General features: G+C 37.3%; 2 protein-coding genes across 8 annotated transcripts in view; one reads left to right on the top strand and one right to left on the bottom strand.

Moving 5' to 3' along the window:
* The window catches only part of LOC132153043 (peripheral plasma membrane protein CASK-like), a 205,700-nt gene extending 187,914 nt beyond the window's left edge, over window positions 1–17,786 (top strand). For 2 of the 7 annotated variants that reach the window (XM_059562182.1, XM_059562177.1), the window contains 9 exons: window positions 560–595; window positions 1,845–1,883; window positions 2,676–2,872; window positions 3,083–3,198; window positions 11,325–11,405; window positions 11,499–11,579; window positions 11,662–11,864; window positions 14,089–14,172; window positions 16,290–17,786. In XM_059562182.1, coding sequence (XP_059418165.1) covers window positions 560–595; window positions 1,845–1,883; window positions 2,676–2,872; window positions 3,083–3,198; window positions 11,325–11,405; window positions 11,499–11,579; window positions 11,662–11,864; window positions 14,089–14,172; window positions 16,290–16,466 — 1,014 coding nt within the window. In that variant the 3' untranslated portion in view covers window positions 16,467–17,786. The remainder of the gene's footprint in view (window positions 1–559; window positions 596–1,844; window positions 1,884–2,675; window positions 2,873–3,082; window positions 3,199–11,324; window positions 11,406–11,498; window positions 11,580–11,661; window positions 11,865–14,088; window positions 14,173–16,289) is intronic. The other 5 variants (XM_059562184.1, XM_059562181.1, XM_059562183.1 and 2 more) reach the window with 3 other exon arrangements.
* A 711-nt stretch (window positions 17,787–18,497) lies between these two features.
* On the bottom strand, window positions 18,498–22,568 carry LOC132153042 (nyctalopin-like). The gene is made up of 3 exons (XM_059562176.1): window positions 21,977–22,568; window positions 21,766–21,803; window positions 18,498–20,651 (listed from the first exon to the last, which is right to left on the bottom strand). The coding sequence occupies exons 2-3, from the start codon at window positions 21,785–21,787 to the stop codon at window positions 19,264–19,266; spliced, it is 1,410 nt and encodes a 469-aa protein (XP_059418159.1). The 5' UTR covers window positions 21,788–21,803; window positions 21,977–22,568; the 3' UTR covers window positions 18,498–19,263.
* Between the last annotated feature and the right edge of the window lie 1,319 nt (window positions 22,569–23,887).

The following is a 23,887-nucleotide window of genomic DNA, read 5'->3' as shown; positions in this document are numbered from 1 at the left end:
TGTTCTTGCAAAAAAACAGTTATTTAAATGTAAGATAAGCTGCTTTTACTGCTTTTTCCTGTTTTTAAGTCTTTATATTCTGTAATTCTTTTTTTGTGTGTTTGTTTGTTTTCAGTAATATTTGAATAAATTCAGGAAATATATTGTCACTGGCCAAAATTCGAAATAATAACATTTGCTAATATCGCTCACCCCTGATATGGACGCAGTGGGACCCTCTAAGATGAGGGTTAGTCTCCATCTCATGAACATGCTTGAATGGAGGGTGGTGTTGAAGCTGCTTACTTGCTCCTTGCTTTCCTGTGTGTTGCTGTTCAGAAATTTATCCTCAGCAGTCCTTCTTTTCTTTTAACGCATGCATACACATACAATGAAGTAACATTTGTGGTCCTCCCTTATGGAGATAGCATTGCCCCCAGTGGTTTTAAACTGAATTTTTTAAATGTTTTTTTTTAATGTATATTACTTTTAATTGATATTTAGTTGTTTCATGAGTCAAAGTCTGCCTTTCCTTTGTAAATGGTCAATCTCTCCTTCATTGCTGGGTTTTGCTTTACAGGACTTGCCGTCAACCATCCAGCCAAAAGGACGTCAGGTGAATAGAGCATCCATCAGTCTTACCACCCTCTATTGACTAGAGCTTTTCCATACTGCTTTTGTGCTTGAGATTGAATGAACAAGTTAGTGATTCACCGCTATTAACATCCCGCTTTCTCAGTCAGTTCTTGCATTAACACTATTCACCATCTGACATTGTGATTTTTACATTAGCGATAGTGTTTATCTGCTCTACAGGCAGGCTGACTGTAGGGTGTAGTGTTATTGTGTTACACAACAAGAAGACTCGAAATGCAAAGGACTGGTTATTAATGCCTTTTTGTAATTACTAAAAAAGTTTAAATAAATTTCAAGGGCATTATCATTTTCACATTGATTTTTTAAATTACAGATGAGTTTTTCTATGCGTTGAACCAGTTGAGAAAATATCAAATACAAGCTTAAATTTTTGAATTGAATGTAACTAGTAGCATTTTACCTCTATTCCATTTTAAAATAAACAAGTTTATCAAATAAGTTATTTTATCAATTGAATTATTATTTTATATATATTTATTAATGATTATTATTATTATTATTAATTGTGATTCACAGACAGTAGATAACACTAAAGACTATAACAGCTAAGACATGAAGATACAGAAAAGACAGTTCTCTCAAAAATACCCATTTGAACCAACTTTTTAGACAGTATGTCAACTCTTAAGACTTTTTTATTTTGTCATAACTATTATTGGCACACTGTTAGACTTTTAGCTTCATTAAAGAATGGACCAGGTATTCCAGATTGGTGACTCTTTCTTATCCTTACCCCATGCAGTCTCATGCTTTTCTACTGGCCCTGGGCTACAGAGTGGTGTGTGTTTCCTTTAACATCCCACCTAAATTACCCTGCAAATCAACAAAGCTGACAACATGAGGGATCAAATCACAATTTGTTTTAATAATCTCTACTCCTCGCCTTGAAGCATTGTGTCTTGATAGGATGAACAGTAGAAAGGGAGACAGGCAATCAGCAAAGGGGACCATCTGCCAGCACGGTCTATCTGTGTTGGCTGAAGTACGTCACTGAGTGTTGGAAATGATCTAATGTTACAAGTGATGATAACACAGTGATGTGACTGACTTCACCACCCTGCTTTGTTCCTTTTTATCAACCCATAACTTTCCAGATATTAGCCTTTATAGATGCATTCTTCATCTCACCAACCCCTCTCACACTGCTGTACTAATGCCGCCGCAGTGCCGTGATATTGCATGATGTTTTTAATACTCTCATGCCCTAGATCGCCAGACCTCCAATCAAGGATACATATTCCATCAAGGTAAGATTTTGAAGAATGAGCCCAACCAACTGCACTGAAAAACATGTGGCCAAGTATGGTGTCTCATACTCAGAATTTGTGCTCCGCATTTAACCCATCCAAGTGCACACACACAACAGTGAACACACACCTGGAGCAGTGGGCAGCCAATGTTGCAGTGCCCGGGGAGCAGTTGGGGGTTCGGTGCCTTGCTCAAGGGTCTCACCTCTGTCGTGGTATTGAAGGTGGAGAGAGCACTGGATATTCACTCCCCCCACCAACAATCCCACGACCTTTGGGTTATAAATCCAACTCTCTATCCAGAAGGCCACGAATGCCCCACAAATAAAACCATTTAAGTCTAAATGTAGCAAGTACTCAAAAACAATTACATCTTCTGTGTGGTTCTTTAAAAATATAATGTTAGGCCTTAGTTTACAGTGTTTGTACTTAAAAGCCCATTTTAATCAATTCTACGTCATTTATTTTTAATCCGGGAGTCACACACCACTATACCCTCAGGCTGCCGTTCAGTACTCTACTGCACTAAATGTCCACCGAGGACTGCGTCACATAACTCACTCTCCTACATGCTTACATGCATCATCTGTTTGCCGCCATGCTCAGTTTTCATAGCGTGCTGCTTCAGCCAAGCATGCTTCTCATTGCAACCAAAACTTGTACCCTGTACACTAGCACCCTGACCTTGACCTCCTTTTGTACCCTGACCTCCTCTTTTAGTCAGTCCTTTCCTTTTGTGATGTCTGTCTGTGTAGGGCTTTTCTGACTTCCACTGACCATGTCTCTTCTCAGATCTTTGTACGGGCACAGTTTGAGTATGATCCGGTGAAGGATGACCTCATCCCCTGTAAAGAGGCAGGGATTCGTTTCAGGGTGGGTGACATAATCCAGATTATCAACAAAGATGATCATAACTGGTGGCAAGGCAAGCTGGAAAACACCAAGAATGGCACAGCGGGACTGATTCCCTCACCTGAACTTCAGGAGTGGTGAGTTTAGTTCTTTCCTAGAGCAGAATGACCACTTTTATTTGTATGATGGAAACCAGAAGATTGCGATTGGCAGCTGCTGAGGGTAGAGAGAAAGAAGATACAGTACTCTAAAGTACTCGAAGATGTACTATCATCAAGGCTAATAGATATGCTGCACGCTAACCACATGTTCATTAAATAATTGATCTTTTGTTTGTTTTGTTCTAGGAGGGTGGCCTGTATAGCCATGGAGAAAACCAAGCAAGAACAGCAGGCAAGCTGTACTTGGTTTGGCAAGAAAAAAAAGCAGTACAAAGACAAATACCTTGCAAAGCACAACGCAGGTAGAGTTTCCGATGGGTTTTTTGCACCTTTCCTCTCTGTTCATACAGGCAACGGCTAAATATACTGGTCAATCAGCTCTTTCTTATTAGTGATCCGATTAGTAATCTTTATGTGCCCCACAAGCTGCATTTTCTAGTTTCTAGCAAAGTACATTTTGTAAGATTTTAATCATTCTATCAGATAAATGTTACATTGTGCCATCTTAAGTAAAGAAAAAATCATAATAATTATACAGTGTATTTATATATTGTTTAATATTATATCAAAATAAAATATTAAATTGTATTTAACTTGAGATTTACAGTATTTACAAAGTATATTCTAAAGTTTGGAGTTAGAAAGACTAATAAACAAATACTTTTATTCAGAAAGGATGCATTAAATTGTTTTAAAGTGACAAAAAAGTAATTGTTTCTCATGGAGACTCTTTTTAACATTTACTGGGGTTAGTATGTGATTTTATTGCCATCCAAATCCATATGCAATGCAGGTATGCAATACAATGTTAAAATATGTATTATATACAGTTAAATGCATAAAATATAAACCTAGCAGCTTTATGTTTACCTTATGCAAAGAGTTTTAATGCTGAGGTGGCATGTAAATTTATTTTTTACAGACATCCACAGTAGAAACAGCTACTGTCCAAATAGGGCTTTTGTTGATGATCAAATACAACATTTTCTGATTTATATTTTTCTACATCATTACCGTTGTCAGATATTCAGAAACTATATGATAAGAAGCACAAGAGAACAATATGTTGTGATGGCCATTGCTAACTCAGTCCAGGAGGAACACTGTCAGGAAGAATGCATATATGTCTTTTTATATCAGTGACAGTCTATAATTAATATTATGTTTATATTAGTTCCTGGTTTTCAGTGAAAGCAGTCTCATGGGAAGGTTGTCGGCAGTTGTTGCAAGAAACAACTTCACTGAATGTTTCAGACTGTAGTTGAGAGGTTGTAGGGAGTCCTTGCTTGTGTAGTGGTAGTTATGGGCAGGTAACAGGGTCCTGTGCTGTCTAGCTCAAATAACCCAAGGTCCTGACTGCAGCATTTCCACAAATAGCAGGGTGACTTGTGCCAATACATAGCCAAGTAGCTATGTGTCTGATTCTGCTTGCTCTCTCTGACCAAACAGTCTATTAAGAGTGCACCAGAGTCTTTCATTTAGCTTCAAGTACCAAAGGGGCTCATTAAAGCCAGCTACAGGGGAAACCTGGGTCATTATCGCTAATGAGCACACCTGCATATGTATACCATTATGCAACAAGTGTGTTTATGTATGTGTTCTCACGGGAAATGCAAAGGCCGTAAGTGAGATGCCCATGTTTTCCGTAAGAGTTTGTGGTTTCTGGTAAAAGCCCGGGGAGAGAAAAAGAGTGTGTCTTTGCTGTGAGGAACTCATATGTCACTTTATGTGAATGGATGAAGTTCATGACTTCATCATGGCTTTAGTTCCAAACCAACACACAGACCTCCACTGAAGATGCACTCCTGTGAAGTTGTACTCTTGCTGCTCTTAGATATACTGTGACTCTACGCAAATTTGACAACCTCTATATAAATCGATCCTGACATTATGAAAGGCGGCCATTATATGATCTCATTAATTTGAAAGTATGGTGAAGCCCACCGCATATAACATCTTATATAAGCAAGTCATTTAGGTCTATAATATTAGCTAACACAGGGTCAGGCTACTTCCTCCGAACATACAGGAAATTAAACAATGCCATCAATTTTCACATTGTTGCATTATGCAGTGTTTCTGAACACAATTTATGATCCAAGAACACTACCATTCAAATTCAAATTTTAATTTATTATTATTATTTTATTTTTTTTACAAAAAATTTGATTCAGAAAGAGTCATTGTATTAATCAAAAGTGACAGTAAAACCTTTATAACATAGATTTCTATTGCAAATAAATGCTGTTCTTTTTAACTTTCTATTTATAAATGAATCCTATTACAGTTTCCACAAAATTATGCAGCACAAGTGTTTTCAACATTGATAATAATAAGAAATGTTTCTTTAGCACCAAAACAGGATATTAGAATGATTTTTGAAGGATCATGTGACACTGTAGACTGGAGTAATGGCTGCTGAAAAATCAGGTTTGCCATTACAGGAATAAATTATATTTTAGAATATATTAAAACAGAAAACAGTTGTTTTAAATTATTATAATATTTCACAGTATTTTTGTTTTTACTGTATTTTTGATCAAATGCAGCCTTGGTGAGCATATGAGACATCTTTGGAAAACATTTACAAACCTTACTGACCCTTAACTTTTGGTGCATTCTTAGAATTCAGGGCTTTACTCTGTACTTTGGCAAAATATAATTATAAACTTTGATTTATCAGTGTACTAATGGCAAAATAAATGATAAAAAAATGAATATATATATATATATATATATATATATATATATATATATATATATATATATATATATATATAAATTTTGATATTTTTCCCCCACAAAACTACACTCACTGGCCACGTTATTAGGTACACCTTGCTAGTTCATGCCGGCAGCCATATCACCCTGGAGCCCAAGACCGGTTTCCCACTGAAGCTAAGCAGGACTGAGCCTAGTCAGTACCTGGACGCAAGACCACCTGGGAAAACTAGGTTGCTGCTGGAAGAGGTGCTAGTCAGGCCAGCAGGGGGTGCTTAACCCTGTGGTCTGTGTGGGTCCTAGCGCCCCAGTGTATGGCGATGGGGACACTATACAGTCAACAAGCACCGTCCTTCGGATGAGACGTTAAACCGAGGTCCTGACTCTCTGTGGTCAGTAAAAATCCCAGGATGTCTTTTGAAAAGAGTAGAGGTGTGACCTCGGCATCCTGGCCAAATTCGACCATTGACCTCTGACCATCATGGCCTCCTAACAATCCCAATATCTGCTGATTGGCTTCATCACTCTGTCTCCTCTCCACCAGTAAGCTGGTGTGTGGTGGGTGTTCTGGCGCAATATGGCTGCCGTCGCATCATCCAGGTGCACACTGGGGGTAGATGAGGAGATACCCCCTGACTTTGTAAAGCGCTTTGAGTGCTTAGAAAGTGCTATATAAATGTAAGGAATTATTATTATTATTATTATAGTTGAACCCCACTTTTGCCTTAATTCTTTGTGGCATAGATTCCGCTGTTGTCTTCTGTGTCTTTCAGGTTAACTAGTGTCATGGCGGCTGTTTTGAACACAGTCGCGCTGAGAAAGTTGTCAAAACTGCCAACAGTGTGTCAAAAAAGTATTGGCCCCAACATTTCAATCTGCGTTTTCCTGCTTGCATAGTGTTTCTGGCCTAAGTAGGCCCGACCGTAGATCTGATCAGATCTGGGCTGCTGGAATCACAGTGTTCTCTGAGCACCCAATCATTTAGGTGATCAAATAGGCTGTGTTGAGCATAGCCCCCTCAGCCATCCGCGGCAGGGAGCGCAGATCAGACATAATCCCTCCTGAGCCCTGTGCCCCACTTTAGTGAGTCTGATTTGAGCTCACTCAGCCAGAGAGGCAGGAAATGGGATTCTTCAGGGTATTACGGCCTTTTTCAGAACTTATTGTTTAATTCTGTAAAGCGTTCTGATTATGTAGGGTTTGTCTAAGGCATGGGGCTTTGTTAGAGTTTTGCTTTGAGCATTTCCAGCTATAATGCACAGGTTCAGATCAGGTTAGGAAGGGAAATAGGAAGCATATGGTTGGGGATTTTTCAATAGGAAGCAGTTGTTAAGGACTTGTCCTTCACAGGGAGAATTTCATCTTTGGGAGACTGGGGACAAAAAAACAACAACAAAAACGTTACAGCAACAGGTTTATTAGGAAAATAGACCTCTATTTAAAGACTTGTGTATCTACAGGTCAGGGAGTTCTTCTCTCAGTTATTTGTGAAAGCAGAAGGGGGTCATTGGTGGCTTAGCTCAGTGTGTGTACAATTTTGATGTCCTAATAGCCCCACCTTTTACTCTGTTTCATCCTAGTCATTTCAGCATTGACACACGTGATCTAAATCCACTTTTCATTGTATCATTAAAAACCTGTTTATGTATTCATAAAAATTAAACCGTTTAAAAAACAAAACAGAACATACTCTTTCAAAAGTTTGGGATCAGTAGGGATTTATTTTTTTAAAGAAATTAATGTTTTTATTCATCAAGAGTACTTTAAATCAATAACCCTTTAAAATTCAACCCATACCTTTGTGACAAAGGGCCCTATTTTAACGATCTAAACGCAAGTGTAAAGTGCACGGTGTAAGAGCCAGTTGCACTCGTGCCATGACGGATTTGCTATTTACACAGTGGAATTTGGCAAGCGCAAAGACAGAACGCGTCTCCGAGATGAAAATAGATAGCCTAATTCTGATACATGCGATGACTATCCATTATGACATGTAGGCATTTTTATATATATATATATATATATATATATATATATATATATATATATATATATATATATATATATATATATATATATATATATATATAATTAGCCTACAAAAAATTATAATGCATTGCAATCCTTTAATTTTTAATATTTGGCATGTTTGTGTGCTGCTGTGTGTCCCTGTGTTTGATAAGCAGCGTGTACACACGTTGTGGACCTGCCTATACTAACACGCTCTTTAAATAACAAAGAAAAAACATTGCGCCAGACTTTAGACTAGGTTTGAGTTGATCTATGGCGCAGTCTGTTTTCAGTTCCTTAAAATAGCAATGCGCCTGAACACACCTCTTTTTTAGACCAGCACGCCCATGGGCGCACGAATGGGCGCAAATGCATTTGCTAATTAAACGACGTGGCACTGGATGCGAATGCGAATGGTGCCAGACTGAAACTAGCAAACACACTTGCGCTGAGCCTTGCGTCGCATTGCGCCGGGTGTATGATAGGGCCCAAAATCTTAACGTATATGTCAAAATATTATTGTACATGATATCCACTAAGGGAAAACTAAGTTTGGTACAGAAAATTACAACAAAATTCCTCTTTATTTAGAGAAATATATTATATTATTATATATTATACATTTAAAAAAAGAGGTACTATGCTTGTTTCTTGAGCACCAAATTGGTATAATAAAATGATTTCTAAAGGATCATGTGGCACTGAAGACTGGAGTAATGATTGCTGAAAATTCAGCTTTGCTGTCACAGAAATTAGTTCTATTTTAAAATAAAGGAGCAAGCAGTTTGTTTAAACTGTAATATTTCAGAATAGTTTTTTTTCTGCATTTTTGATACATAAATGTAGACTTGGTGAGCATAAAAAACTTTTTCAAAAACATAAAAGTATGTTAGATACCCCGAATTTTGGAATGCTAGTGTATATACACAGAAATAATAAAGGATGTGGGTTTGATGGTTGACCCTTGAATTGTCACTTTAAGAGAAACACCTAACAACATTCTAGCAGCCGTATTGCAAGGGGAGACCTAATGGTACAGTGCAATGGTAGGAATGTGGCAGACACTAGAGATTTTGCTTAGTTTATATTGTGGTAGACATGACTGTCACTAACATTTGTTAAGAATAATTCGTTCTTTTGGTTTATGTGATTGAATAATAATATAATAATATTATTTATCTCACATATGTCCACATACGTCATGATGTATAGTGTTACTGTAAAAGAACATTACTGTAATTACAACACTCACACTGTGACCGAAAATTATAATACTTAGCAGATTATCAGAAAAACCTCTTAATTCCAGCTTTAATTGCAGATTTCAGATTCCTGCCTTGATATGCTAGTGCATTGCTGTGATTGTCAGAGGCATGTTTCATTGTTCAGAGCAGCGATGTCTCTCACGCTCTGAAAGCACCCCATCCAGAGCAGCCCGAGCTCACGGATGGCCATCGTGTCTCTGTGCTTTGAGCATCACAACTTTGGGCTTGCTTGTTGTTGTATTTGTTTACTGATGTTCTGTTAACTGAGCCATAACTCAATGACCCCCTCCCCTGTTCATTTTACATGCTGTCTATCTACCAATGGCCTCTGTGCATGTAAGTAACTGTTGCTGTGGCATACAGCCTCTTTGCTTAATTCTCTCTTTCTCACTCAATGCCTTTGTTGTGTTGATTTTATTAAGCCCTGAAACCATCTTTGCCTATTAGCAGTGTTGGGGAGTAGCTAGTTATTTAAGCACATTAAATTTAACTACTATTTAAGTACAAAATATATGAAACTGTAATCTGTTTAATTAAACTACAGTTACTTATGAAAATGTTAACAATTACAAAGGGCGTTACATTTCTTTCCCAAATTACATTGACTGCTATAAAATATGAGACCACTATTTCAGGAGTTTAGGACGTCACATGCTTATTTGATAACTGTTTTATTTCCTATTTGGGTTTATCCATACACTTTATTTTTTGATAAAATAAATATGTTCCTGTCGCCATGCAAAGATTTAATTTTAAAAACAGTAGCATAGCTATTAAACTCTATCTTATGATTTTAAATCAGTATTTAAACCTTAGAATGACCTCTAAGAAAAAAGGGCTGCTAAAATCGGATTTTAAGGAGGCTGTGCTTTAAAATTGAATAATAAGTGATGAAGGATTCTGGAAGTCTGACATTAATCAGTGTTGAGTACTACTGTAAGGTCAACCCTGCTTGGTTTAAATGTTTCCAAATGATTAACAGTTCAAATGTAATCTGTTACATTACTTTAATAAAGTAATTGAAATAGTTACACTACTTACTACATTTTAAATAGGTTAAATTGTAATCTGTAACCTATTACATTTCCAAAGTAACCTTACCAACACTGCCTATTAGCAACCTCCATTTTTCTTTCTAAATCAACAGAACAAAGATCTTTTGCAGTGTGTGTTTGAATGTTTGTGTGGTATTCATGCTGTATTTTGTTGTGTTGTACTTTTTTTGTTTTTAGTTTATTTTTAAGTCTGTGTTCGCTGAACACTGTGCACCTATATCCACTGATCCACAGCACGACTTGAGGCTTCTCTGTGTGCAAATCCATTAAACATCCTACATATATAGAGCTGCATACACAAGGTCATGTGAAAGAGGTGTATATGAATCATTTAAGGCATCTATTCAGAGAGGGAGATGAGTACTGGAATCAAATTTCACGTGGAAATTACACAGATGTCTCACGTTTCCCACAGCCAAGCCAACTCTTAGTCTCCTGCAAACACAAATGCTATCTCCCTCAACACACCCCCGCTTGCACACTGCAGCCAGTTTTACTCATTATGCAACCATAGCACTGTATTAGAAAAGGCTTAGTGATATACCTTTGTGGAAGTTCACAATAGCAATCATACTTTGTCCTCCAGTGCAGTCAAATTTTAGAGGAATCATCATGTTTAGCCCATCAGCCTTTTTCTCTTTTTTTTAATGGTAGCATTACTAAAGACAGCATCTAACTATGAAATTTAACAGGTGTCTGTTGCATTTTTGTCTGATGCAATCATGTTCAATTGTTATAATATTCCACAATGTTTGTGTGGTTACTGTATCTGTATACAAATAAATGCAGCCTTGGTGAACATAAAACTTCTTTCTAAAACATAATATATATATATATATATATATATATATATATATATATACCAAAAAAAGTTAACTAATTTAAGCATAGTTACATTATAATGAAATGCAATGGTAATCTTAATGTAAAAATAAGAGGAAATAAACATGCAAAATGTTCTCCAAGTTTGACATCAGTGAAAGGTTTGAATATGCAGAAATGCCAAGCGTTAATGGCTGGGAAGTTCTCTCAGCTCGGGCTCTGTGCTGCATTTGAAGACACTGATACATGAAGCTACTCCGCTGCATTGGAGATTGAATGTCAGTGAGAGACCGCATCAAATCCCCCTATCAGGTCTGTAGCATTACATAAGCAGCCAAAACACATGCAGAGTCCTCATAGTCCAATTGAAAACAGAGAACAAACACCATTAGCATTACCCAAAAACATCCTCCTTTTCCTTTGTAAGATTCCCCATTTGTTTTTTATTTTAAAACAGCTGGTTTGTTGGAGTCTAATGACAACAACAGGCATTTTTTTTATTTAAGATCAGTCCCTCCCTCCCATTAAATAACAATCTTGTGTGTGTTTTTTTAGTGTTTGATCAACTAGATCTGGTCACATATGAGGAAGTAGTGAGGTTGCCAGCATTCAAGAGGAAAACATTAGTTTTATTAGGTGTGTATGTAGGTTTTGGTTTTATTCCACATCTTACCTTTGTTAGTTGGCATGAGGCATTTCTCTTACATTTGTGTTATCCTATCGTGGCAGGTGCTCACGGTGTTGGCCGAAGACACATCAAGAACACACTAATCACCAAACACCCAGACAGATTTGCTTATCCCATTCCACGTAAGAAACATTCCCAAATCACTAACAGGCCACGTGATTGGTTACTGCTGAACTGATAACCACCAACTCTCTGCCCCGACAGACACAACCAGACTTCCAAAGAAAGATGAAGAGAACGGCAAGAATTATTTCTTTGTATCCCATGATCAAATGATGCAGGACATCTCCAACAATGATTACCTGGAGTACGGCAGCCATGAGGATGCAATGTACGGCACGCGGTTGGAGACAATACGCAAGATCCATGAGCAGGGACTCGTAGCCATACTGGACGTAGAGCCACAGGTGACCGTTTAACTGCCCTCTGCATCTAATAATGAGAGAAGATGGTTGAACATTAACCTTATAGGTCATTCCTGTTATGCAGCAATGGTATTGCAGACTTTCAGAAATATGCTCTGGTTTAGTTCAGGAACTTTATTATTTACACAAAGAAAATTATTAATATGAGACTTAATAAGATTGAAATAAAGACCTATGGTCAGTTAGCCATTACTTAGTGAGGAATCTTACATAACAGTGTTAACTTGAAATTGGTTTAGATATTTACAGTTATATTGAATATTATCAAACAAGATGGAATATTTTGGATTGATATAAACCATCTAATACCACAAAACTTTATGAACGGAATTATAGTATGTTTGTGTTGGATTTATGATGTAATTTCCCTTTAGGATGATTTCTGTAGAGAACTGGCTGTTATTTATAGGAACATTACAAAAGACAAAAGGAGAGTGATATTAAAACCTTGAATATTTAGTCACTCAGATCCAAATAGTGTAATTATTCAAAATTGTAAGATTGTGCTTAAAGAAAATTGACAAATTTGATTGCATCTTAATCTTAATTTTATAAGTTAAATATCATATCTCAAATATATTAAGACGCATACAGTGGGTATAGAAAAGACACATTTTGTTGCTTTGCAGCCTGAAATGAAGATGGACACAGTTTTTCTTTTATCCAGCTGTATTTACTCAGTGCAACTTACAACATCAAAGTGAAAGATATAACACCAACATATCAGAAAAGAAAAAAAAATACAACCCAGAATCACTGAGTTGGGAAAAAGACCATCCCATTGTGTCAGTATTTTGTTGAACCATCTTTTGCTTTAACTACAGCTTTTAGTCTGTTGGGATATGTCTCTGTCTCTACTAACTTTGCACATCTAGACTTTGCTATATTTTCCCACTCTTCTTTACAGATCTGCTAAAGTTCAGTTAGATGTGATGTGACCGTTTGTGGACTACAGTCTTCAAGTTATTCCACAGATTTTCATGGGGTTAATTCTTTAACTAGGCCATGCAAAGACATTCACCTTTTTCTCCGTCAATCAATGTGTGCTCAGTTTTACTGTGTGTTTCGGTCATTGTAATGTTGTAAGGTAAACTTTCTTCCACTTACAACTTTCTGGCAGAGGGCAGCAGATTTTCCTCAAGAATTTGACAGTATTATACTCCATCCACTTTTCCTTCTATCCTGACAAGTGCTCCAGTCCCTGCTGCAGAGAAACACCCCCAGAACAGGATATGACCACCTCCACGCTTTACTGGAGGAATGCGGTCATTTGGATGGTGAGGTGTACTGGATTTTCACCAGACATATCGTTTGGAGTTGAGGCCAAATAATTCAAATTAATCAAATTTAAAACTTCAAAGTGTGTTTTGGGAAAGCTCAGTCTTGGATGCATGTGGAATTGAGAAGTGACCATTTTCTTGCAACCCTTCCATACAAGCCACATCTGTGGAGAATTTGTGATCTTGTTGTCACATGCACACAATAACCACTCTTTGTCATAAATTCCTGCAGCTGCTTCAGAGTTGCTGTAGGCCTCTTGGTCGTCTCTCCATTTAGTTTCCTTGTTGCTCTTTCATCCAGTTTAGAATGAGTCCTGATCCAGGGAGATCTGTGTTGTACCAAATACCTTGCACTAAATACTTCACAGTGCTTCTAGGCATTGATAAAGCCTTTTAATTTTTTTTTTTTTATCCATATCCTGACTTGTGCATGTCCACAACTTTATGCCGGAGATCTTTTGACTCTGCCTTACCACAACCATAGCTGATTGTTTGCTTCAGTTACACAAACGAGGACTGAAATGCTCCAGGAAAGCTCTTTTCATCCTGAGTTAATCAAAATGACCACAGCTGATCACAGCTGAAATGACAGTCAGATTGCTTTGTGTGTCATTGAGAAGATGATTGGCTACACCTGATTGAGTCATTCTAAGGAAGGGGGTGGTCATTTTTCCAACTCAGTGATTCAGAATTTTTTTTTTCTTTTCTGACATGTTGGTGTTATATCTTTCACTTGGATGTTATATGTTGCACTCTGTAAATACAGCTGGATAAAACAAAAACTGTCTGTCTTAATATCAGGCTGCAAAGCAACAAAATGTGATTTATTTTAAAGGGGGGTAATTCTTTTTTCTTTACTCACTGTATGATGGGGGCATAAAAATGAACTGCAATAACTTAATCTTGTTGTGTTCAAATATTCTCAGGCTCTGAAGGTTTTACGGACAGCTGAATTTGCTCCCTATGTGGTTTTCATTGCTGCGCCAACTATCACTCCCGGCATGAATGAGGTGAGATCAGGATCCAAAACATGGAGTTCTCAGTATGCCATAGCAAAAGAGTGCCCACACCCTTCTGTGTGAGGATCTGCTTTTCAAATGACAAATTCAATTAAATCTACCAACTGAAAAAAAAGCAACATTAAGAAAAAGCTTTTTGGGATCCACGTATGTATATTTATATTGAATTAATCTAATAGTTAATTGGTCACACTTTATTTTAAGGTCAAACTCTCACTTTTAACTAATCATTAACTATGACTTTTGCCTCAATTAACCCCTAATTTGCTGCTTATTAATAGTTTATAAGGTAGTTGTTAAGTTTAGGGTATTTGTCAGGATTATGGATGTCATGGATTATATGTACTTTGTAAGCACTAATAAACAGCCAATATGTTAATAATAGGCATGCTAATAAGCAACTAGTTATTAGTGAGAATTTGACCCTATACTAAAGTGTTACCAGTTAATTTTAAAATAACAATGTTCGATTTTTTAATATTGTAAAATTTGAACATTACATTTAAAACACCCACACAATAGATTCCGATAGCCGGGTCTTTACCTTATTGTGATGATACTTGCACTGAATGGAATCAGACCATTTTGCGTAATCTGGGCAGTAGCTCTGGTAGCTTAACTCAAACAAGGCTCCAGTTTGTCATCAGTCATGGCAGACCGGTGTTTTAATTAAAAAATCTTCATGTGGGAAAAGGCTGATTCACATAAATAAGCTTAACCAAACAATGCGGTCAGTGAGGTATGGATTATGCATTGTAAATGGATTTTATATAGCCTAGAAATGTGCAAAGAGCGCTCCCTTTTTCATCACTAAAATGTTGTCACTCAGTTCATCATGATTTTACAAAGTTCTGTTATAATCACTGAATCTCTATACTGGTCAGTGTATAATGAACAAAACTCGGCTGCATAAATGCCTCTGATTGGCCATTGCGTTCATGAAATTAACATATATGACTGTGGTTGGCTACACTGCTGAATGCTGTAAAAACATGTTGTAAATAGAAACCTTTTACGCGTTCAAAGCGCAAACACAAATACATACTGGAGCGTTTGTCAGATCTGTTTTGCAAACAAATCTGTTTTACCCCTGTAGAACTGGGCCTGCATTTAGCTGAAGCATATTTAAATGATGTGCGATTATAAGCACGGCCTTTGCCATTGACCTATTGGGCATGCTCCCATGTCGTAGCATGTCACCTCACTGGCAGAATAACTCCACCTGACTTCTCCTCCTCCTTTCATTTAGCTAAATCTTTATATAGCCGGTCTTTCTTTCTTTTTGCATGCACCTTTTTTGGCATGTTTATTTAATTTCTTCTACCTTTCCTCACATCACGCTCAGCTTCCCAGATGGTGCAGGAAGCTGCCTGTGAGTATGCCAAGATGTCAACTAGATCCTAGTGCCTACAAACTCTACCCAAACAAGTTTCACTGCGTATATGAACTTTATAACTAAGGTCAATTAGACAGATGGCTGTTTTTAAGAAAACCCTGATCCACATCTTAGTACTTCGTACCATTTTAAAGGTTAGGATCAGTAAGATTTTTTTGTTTGTTTGTTTGTTTAAAGAAATAAATACTTTTATTCAGCAAGGATGCATTAAATTGATAAAAAAAGTGACGATAAAAAATAAATATAATTGTACAAAAATATATACTATAAATATAATGTTTCCACAGAAATATTAAGCAGCACAACAGTTCCAACAGTTTCAACATCAGCATATTAAAATGATTTCCAAAGGATCATGTGACACTGAAGACTGGAGTAATAGCTGCTGAAAATAGAAAAAAGTTATTCTAATTTGTAATAATATTTTATAATATTATTGCTTTTAATTTTTTTTTATAAATATATATAAAAATAAATGCAGCCTTTGTGAGCATAAGAGACTCAGCAAAAAATCTTACTGGCCTCAAATGTTTGAATCATAGTGTACTGTGTATCTACACTAGTACCATCCTTCCCAACTCTCCCGTCCTCTGTTTATTCCTTAAGGATCATAAATCAAATTTTCTTAAATGGGCATGTTGTCAGAATGCATCAATTATCCTTTTTAAAAGGCCCTTTACTCTGTTACTTAATCTTTTCTTTCATTCTGCAGGACGAGTCATTACAGAGGCTGCAGAAGGAGTCCGAGATCCTCCAGAAGACATATGCACACTATTTTGACCAAACCATTATCAATAATGAGATTGACGAGACTATTCGACTCTTGGAGGAAGCCATAGACCTGGTTTGCACCACTGGCCAGTGGGTTCCAGTATCCTGGGTCTACTAAAACAGCGAACCCATCAGCCTGTAACCTTACACCCTTCATAACCTCACACTGTGTAGTGCATTTCTGCAAGAAAAAAAAAAAATGATTCAAACAGAAGCCCACCAACAACATCCATGTACCTTAAGTGAGCCTAGCCTTGGCCCCTCACACACTACCTAGATGTAGTGTTGTATTTATGAAAAAAAATTAAAGAAATACTAAATATTGTCATGTCTATATAGCTAGGAGGCAGCATTTTGTAGACTGATTTAAAGAGACAATATCCTACATGATGCATTTTCCTGCAATATTTTTTTATTTATTTTTATTTTTTCGTTTTTCTTCTCATTTTTCTGTTATTACCAGAGCAGAAGTGCAGTGTCTCTACAGCAGAATCCTCACAGCTTTCATCTGGCCATTAACTCAGCCATCATACATAATCCTCACATTATACATGTGGCAGAGCCCAGCTGCTTTAGCACAACCTTCCCATTTGCCTTTTTTTGTTTTGTTTTTCATCTTCTACTCGATGGATACTGTCTCTAAAGATGTACATAAATGTTTTAGAGATATGAATGAGATCTCATGCATGTGAACATTCACAAGCTTCCATGCTGTCAGTGTTAGCTGTGTTCAGACTGTCAACCACAGCAGAAAACATTGCATTCGTCTGGATGAACACATTCAAACAAGAGGGGCCGGTGACGATGAGGAAAAAAAGAAGACCTATGCACATCCCTTGCATTTTGGCAAATTTGTAAACAGTTTATTTTTACCAATCATGTAGTAAAACGTGTTTGTAAATGGTCTAAATTTTTATTTGTTGTAAGATTAAGGGGTTCAGGATGAAAATGAGTTCACTGAACTGTTCTGTCGTTTCAGAAATGTGTGGTTTCTGTGGAGTTGTTTGAGGAAGAGGTGCGTCTGTGCAAAGCGAAGGACAATGTCTGTTCTGTACATGACAAACTGTTAACTCAAACTGTTTACTCTGTGTAAATGGCTCTGCCGATGATGGAGCAGCTCTTCGATATGAGTGTTTTTAAAAAATATATATATTTCCTTTTATGTGGTGAAGATCTCCTCTGTCTTCTGCTCTGTGTTGCTCATTGTCTCTGTGTGAGTTGGCAGAGACGGGGCCAGTGGAAAACTGTTGGTAGGTCACGTCCTGCCCGCTTGACATATGTGTCTGAGTGTGACGCAGAGTGTGTTTGCTGGACTAACGGTACTCTTTCATATTTCTGTATGCATTAGAAACAAAGAGCGAGTGTGTAAAGTGTTATTTTAAAGAAGTCTGTTCTTCAAGGCTGCATTTATTTAATTACAAATAGAGTAAAATGGTAATATTGTGTTTTCTATTTTACTCTATTTAAAAACTTAAATTATTCCTGTAAACTTTACTTCAGTTTTCAGTGTTTGAACCTTAGGATATTATTCTAATATGCTGATATCATGTGATCAAGAAACATTATTATTATTATCAATTTTGTGGAAACCAAGATACATTTTTCCAGGATTCTTTGATGATTATCAACATTATGAACATCATTTGAAATTAATTTAATGATTAATGCTGACTTCCAATTGATCAAATACACATGAATGACATCTGCTGAACCACACTTGACATACAGAGGAATAAAAGCGGTTCAGCTGTCTTTTTTGGGGGAAAAAGACTAAATAGTCAACTGTAGTCTCACCACAAACATAAAATTACACAATCTGGGGGAATACCGGTATATATATATACACACACACACACACACACATGCATATACAAGGCTGCATTATTAACTGCTGCAGTACCATGAGAACATCTCAAACCTTTCACGTTGCATAAAATACAGGAGCTAAACTTTATGAATGCATTTTCTAAGACTAGGACAAGGTTAACCTGAAATTTAGATTTAATTTTAAGCACTATGCTCAATGTGAAAGGCCATAATGCTACCAGACTTGCACTGCAACGTTTAACCTTCATCAGTACACTTTCAAAACTTTGCACCGAAGTCATTTCACTAATAATGCAATGATTTTTCTTTATTCAAAGTATCTCAATCACAAGTGAACAAAAATCTGTATTAAAGCACAACAATTGGGTCTCTTCCACAAATACTTTATATTTAGTAGCTCAGAAGCTCATGTCAGAATATGACAAAATCATTCTGTGCACGTTGTGCTCTGTATAGTGAAGATTTATGATCGTAACAGAGAAACACCATGATAAAGCCAATCCATTTGGTTACAATATGAAGAAGCTTATGTTACTGAGTGCACTTAAGCTTTAGAGAATAGGAGGACTAATGCATTTTCCAGAACTGGAAACTTAGCCAATTCAATGATCCAAACAAAGAGGACAGCGTGTTATGCCTTCTGGTGAAATGATAGAGAGACACTTTATCAGATGAACCTCCTAAACAACAAATGTTACAAAGTTATGAAACAGAACAGGTACAAATGTATTTGCACTATAGATACGTTAAGATGTTTTAAATCAAATCTAGATAAAAAAAATAATGCTATAAAAACATTCGTGCCACTAGTTGCAGTTCTCAGAAAATGGCCCTCAGTTACACTTTACAGTCTTATTTGCTTAAAACGTGCTCCTTTCCCTTCAAGACCAGTTTCCATTCATTTAAAGAGATGATCATCTCCAACTCCCTTATATCTTCCAGAATTCCATATTCAACATGAGAAAACCCACCGCTCATGGCAAGATAGATCAAACATTTCATCACGGCCTTAAATCCAAACGTTTCCCATACTGGAAAATTACTTCCACTCTTGGATGCACTTCAATCCCTTTTGGTATTCACCAGACTCAAGAGGCATTAATGCCGTTAATCTGGAGTTGAAAAAGAATCACAAGAAGAGACACAGTCTGCGGAGCTCCGAACAGTCCACGTCCAGAAGAAACCTGACTCTCAGCGAGGTCCTGCTGGGTGCCGTTCCTCAGACCATCCGTGACGTTGACCATCTCGTCCCTCAGTTCCTGCTGTAGAAGTCTGGAGATGAGGCTATTGAACTTGTTCTCCATGGTGGAATACTCAGGAGGAGATGTGGTCAGGTTGAGCTCCGGGGGATCCAGACAGGTGCCGTTCAGGTGAGCGTAGACAACTTCACTCAGGTCCAAGCCCCCCACGGAGGATGGAGATGCACATGGAATGTCTCTCACCAACTTATAACTCTCCATCCACTCCCTCAACCACTCCAGGTCGCAGGTACACTCCCAGGGGTTTCGAAAGAGATACAGGCGGCCGATGAAATAGATGGGCTTGAAGACGGAGAAGGACAGAGACGTCAGATTGTTGCTGTTGAGGTGCAGCGTGATGAGGCTCGTCAAGTTCTCAAAGGCGCCCTCCTCGATGTAGGACAGCCGGTTCCGATCCAGGTACAGCACCTCCAGCTCCACCAGGTCACTGAACCATGTTTTGGACACATTGCTCAACACGTTCCCACCGAGATTCAGCATTTTTAAGTTGCTTAGGCCCTTGAAAGCATGCTGGGGCAAGTCGACCAACAGGTTATCGTTCAGGTAGAAGTTCTCCAGACGCACTAGATCTTTGAAGGCCTCATCGTGTATCACGTTTATGCGATTCTCCTGTAAGTTGAGGTACTTGAGGTTGGTTAGGCCCAACAAAGTGCTGTAGGCCACCGCTTCAATCTTGTTGCGCTCCAAGTAAACATGTGTGAGGTTTTCCATCCCCCTTATGGACCCGGGAACATGTCGAAAGTTGTTTTGGAAACACAGCAGTTCCTTCAGGGAGATTTGCTCCAGGAAGATGCGGTCTGGCATGCTGAACAGGTTACAGTCGGAGAGGTCCAGACGCACCAAGCGCTTGAGTGCCGTGAAGGAGCGAGTGTGCAGGTAGCGGATGTGCTCGTTGTGGGACAACTTGAGTTCCAGCAAGTTGGGCAGCCCTTTAAACGCTCCCGGTGTGATGAAGGAGATGTTGTTGTGGTTCAGCGAGAGTGTCTCGAGTGAAGGCAGGGTGCCAAAGGCCCGCTCGGACAGAAACTTGATGCTGTTCTTGTCCAGGTTGATGGAGGATGCCTCGCAGGGGAACTCTTTGGGCAGGTCCATCATGTTGACGTGGTCACACAGGACGCTGCAACTCTTCTCGTGAGTGCACGTGCAACTGGGAGGACAAGAGCGCGTGCAGGCCCATAGGGCCAGGGCATGACGGGGGAGGACAAGGAGGAAGTACACTGGCGAAAAAGAAAGAGATTTAGGGTTAGGGTACCATTTAACTAGACAAACTGTCATCTTGTCAATGTTTATTAAGGTTTTGTTTTGAAATATTCAAACTAAATATCAGTCGCACATTGCATGTAGGTCATTCTACCAAAATGTCGACATTCCGTCTTTCACGCAAACATTATTTAATGTAACACCGATGAGATTTAAATGAACCATATTAAAAAAAATAACAATTAAATGTAAATGTCAATTAATAACCTTTTTAACATGGTGTGAAAATTACCATGTTCACATCTGATTAGCTGCCTAGGAGGTACTTTTACAATTTTTGTTTTTTCAAAATACCAATTTTAAACATTTTCAAGGCTAATGACAAAAGAAATTTAATCAGTGGACAAGCATTCTTTTTAGATTATTTATATATATTAAATGGCATAAAAGAGGTTCACCAAACCTACTTGGCCAGTTAAAAAATATATATAATTTTGAGTATTTGGAAAAAAATGGAAAGTCAATATTTTCATAATTTTAAGAGTGAATTTATCATCACATTGAACTGTAAACAGTCCTATTGATGAATGTTTATTGAATGCCCCACACCACAGGTTTATACTAGAACTACATGGTCTATATTGCAGATAAATATTGATTCAACACAAAAAGCCTTTAATGAACTTTCAGATAGAACTTCCAGGACTCTTATTTTAATTATACTGAAACAAAACGCTAGTCATGCAGCATTAGCAGTTACTTTGCAAATGAACTGTGCTGGTTCTCCCAGCATTTAGGGGAAGATTACAGAGAGCACAACCAAACACTGGAGGAATAATTTAATGTGTGGCCTCCCCTCTGTCCTGTATCTGCTCCACACACTGAAAATATGGTGATTAAGAAAGGACAGATTAGAGATTACAAAAACAAACTAGGTCCTGTTTGTTCCCTTAAATTTCTATCAGAGATACTGCATTTCAGGAACATACTGTAACCACGCTTTAATATAATGTTCTCAAAAACATTGAGATCAGTTGAATTCAATAGATTGTTTTTAGCACAGTAGCTTAATTACACCTGCTCATATTGAAGAAATTCACAAACACAAAACAGCAAAAATCTTAGACTTACCAGCAATTAGGATGAAACGCATCACTGGCTCTGCTCAACTGTGGATTTTGTTAAGATAAATTAACTTAAGCATTTCCTCTAAAACTAAACAATTAGGAGATCTTGTTGTTGAACTGATAATCAGCAAGAGAGGACAGAACATTTTATTTGACCAAATTAAATAAAAAAATCCCAAAGTGTTAAATGTCAGCAATGGCTGCAAACTGCTTACCTGTCGAGCATGTTCGGTAAAGATTCTCGTGCACAGACAACTAATAAAAGTTCATCCACCATGACTGTCTCTACTGCTTCTCTCCTAGAGAATATGAATGTTTGTATGTGCACACATCCACTATCATCAGCACCCCCCTTCAAAAAGCCATCACTTAATGGCAGAAAAATCCTGGGATTATAAGCGTTTAAAGCAGTACTCTGAAATCAAAGCGAGCAGAAATGACCCACTGGGCCTCAATAGTACACAAAGATTACAGGCTGCAATCTCCTTATATAAACCAGTGGTCATGAGATACTGCACCATAATGTCAACGTTTCAGGAAACATCTGCAAGTATGTTAACACCTTGTCATTAGAGACCCCTCTACCACCTGGATTTCATATTAGGGGGCACTTTTCAGTTGGCATTGAGAAATAACAGAATTTTTCATTCTCTTTCCGTTTTTAGGACTCATCAGGCTTCAGCAGTGTCATGTTTAAAATGAATTATTGCTAAACACAAGGATTTATCAAAAATTCGAATGTGTTTATAAAGCACAAATATAAAATCAATGTCCATTCCCAAAATCTTATTTTTCTATAGATTATTAAAATTTTCTTAACCCTCTGGGCTTCTTCGTAAATGGGTCACACTTAGCTTCCTCCCGCCCGAAAACGGGCGAAGCCTTAAAATTGTACTTTACTTTTTCCCAGGATACCCAATCAAATATATTTTTGTTCTATAATGTTTTCTGATTATTATTTAGAATTTTTAGATTTTTTTATGATACTTTGCATTAATTATATAATTTTTATGAGGTATTTTTTCCATTAGAATTAATATATCATTTTTTATTTTATATTTATTTTTAAAAGAAAATTCAATAAATGCAGCATTTCACATCAAAATAGAGTGCCAGCCTAAAAAAAAAATGTTCAAGGAGAAGAACTTCATCTAGTGGCTTTAAAAAATAGCCACTTTTGTGTAATGTCCTGTACCAGCCTGTAGGCTGTCTATAGCTTCCTATATATCCTATGTAGAAAGGCTATTTGATTCCTTTTGTTGTTTTAGACATGATTTCTCTATCTTATTCGTTTTTTTATTTAGATATACATTTAGATATTCTAAAAGATGATTACTTTATTTTCTTAACAAAAATGTTTAGATAAGTATCAGGTTTTGCATTATGATTACAATCAAACTATAGCATTTGGTTAGAAAGGGAACACAATGTGTGTGTGTGTGTGTATGTGTGAGTGAATGTGTGTGTGTGTGTTGCATTTGAGCGAGAGTCTCTTTTTGTATTTTTTATTTATTTATTTTTGCATATTCTCAAAATTTGCTGTTGCAGTCTTACCAGTCTCTCTCTCTCTCTGTGTGTGTGTGTGTGTGTGTGCATTTGAGCAAGTTTTTTTTTTCATTTATTGATTTTATGCGGAATATTCTACAAATTTGCTGTTGCAGTCGCCAGTTTATCTGTGTATGTGTTTGTGTGCGTGGGTGTGTGTGTGTGTGTGTGTGGGGGGGGGTCTTATTTGCACTCTTGATGTTCTAGAGTGTCACCCCTTCATTGCTGTACACTTTTTTTCAGCACAGTTGCTGATCTGTAGCTTGTACCACCAAAAGTTTCTCTGAGTTTTCCTATTTTTTCGTATTTCCCATTCATTTCCTATGTCGCCCGTTTTCGGGCGGGAGGAAGCTAAGTGTGACTTTTTTTTTACGACCCTTTAACATATCAGAATCATCTCCTTGATTTTTTTGTGTGTTCATATAGGTAATACAACAAAAGTCACCAAGTTTCATACCCATCAGATGAAGCAAAAAAATTAAACATTTCAAAACGTTCAAGTTTTCGACCAGGTCAGAATCTTACATTGTATTATACAATGGCAGTTTATCAATATGTATCATATTTATACATATTTTCAG

The sequence above is a fragment of the Carassius carassius genome, chromosome 11 (assembly GCF_963082965.1).
Source record: "Carassius carassius chromosome 11, fCarCar2.1, whole genome shotgun sequence".
Lineage (NCBI taxonomy): Eukaryota > Metazoa > Chordata > Actinopteri > Cypriniformes > Cyprinidae > Carassius > Carassius carassius.
Note: the sequence above shows the minus strand (reverse complement) of the source record. Positions and strands in the feature narration are given on the sequence as shown.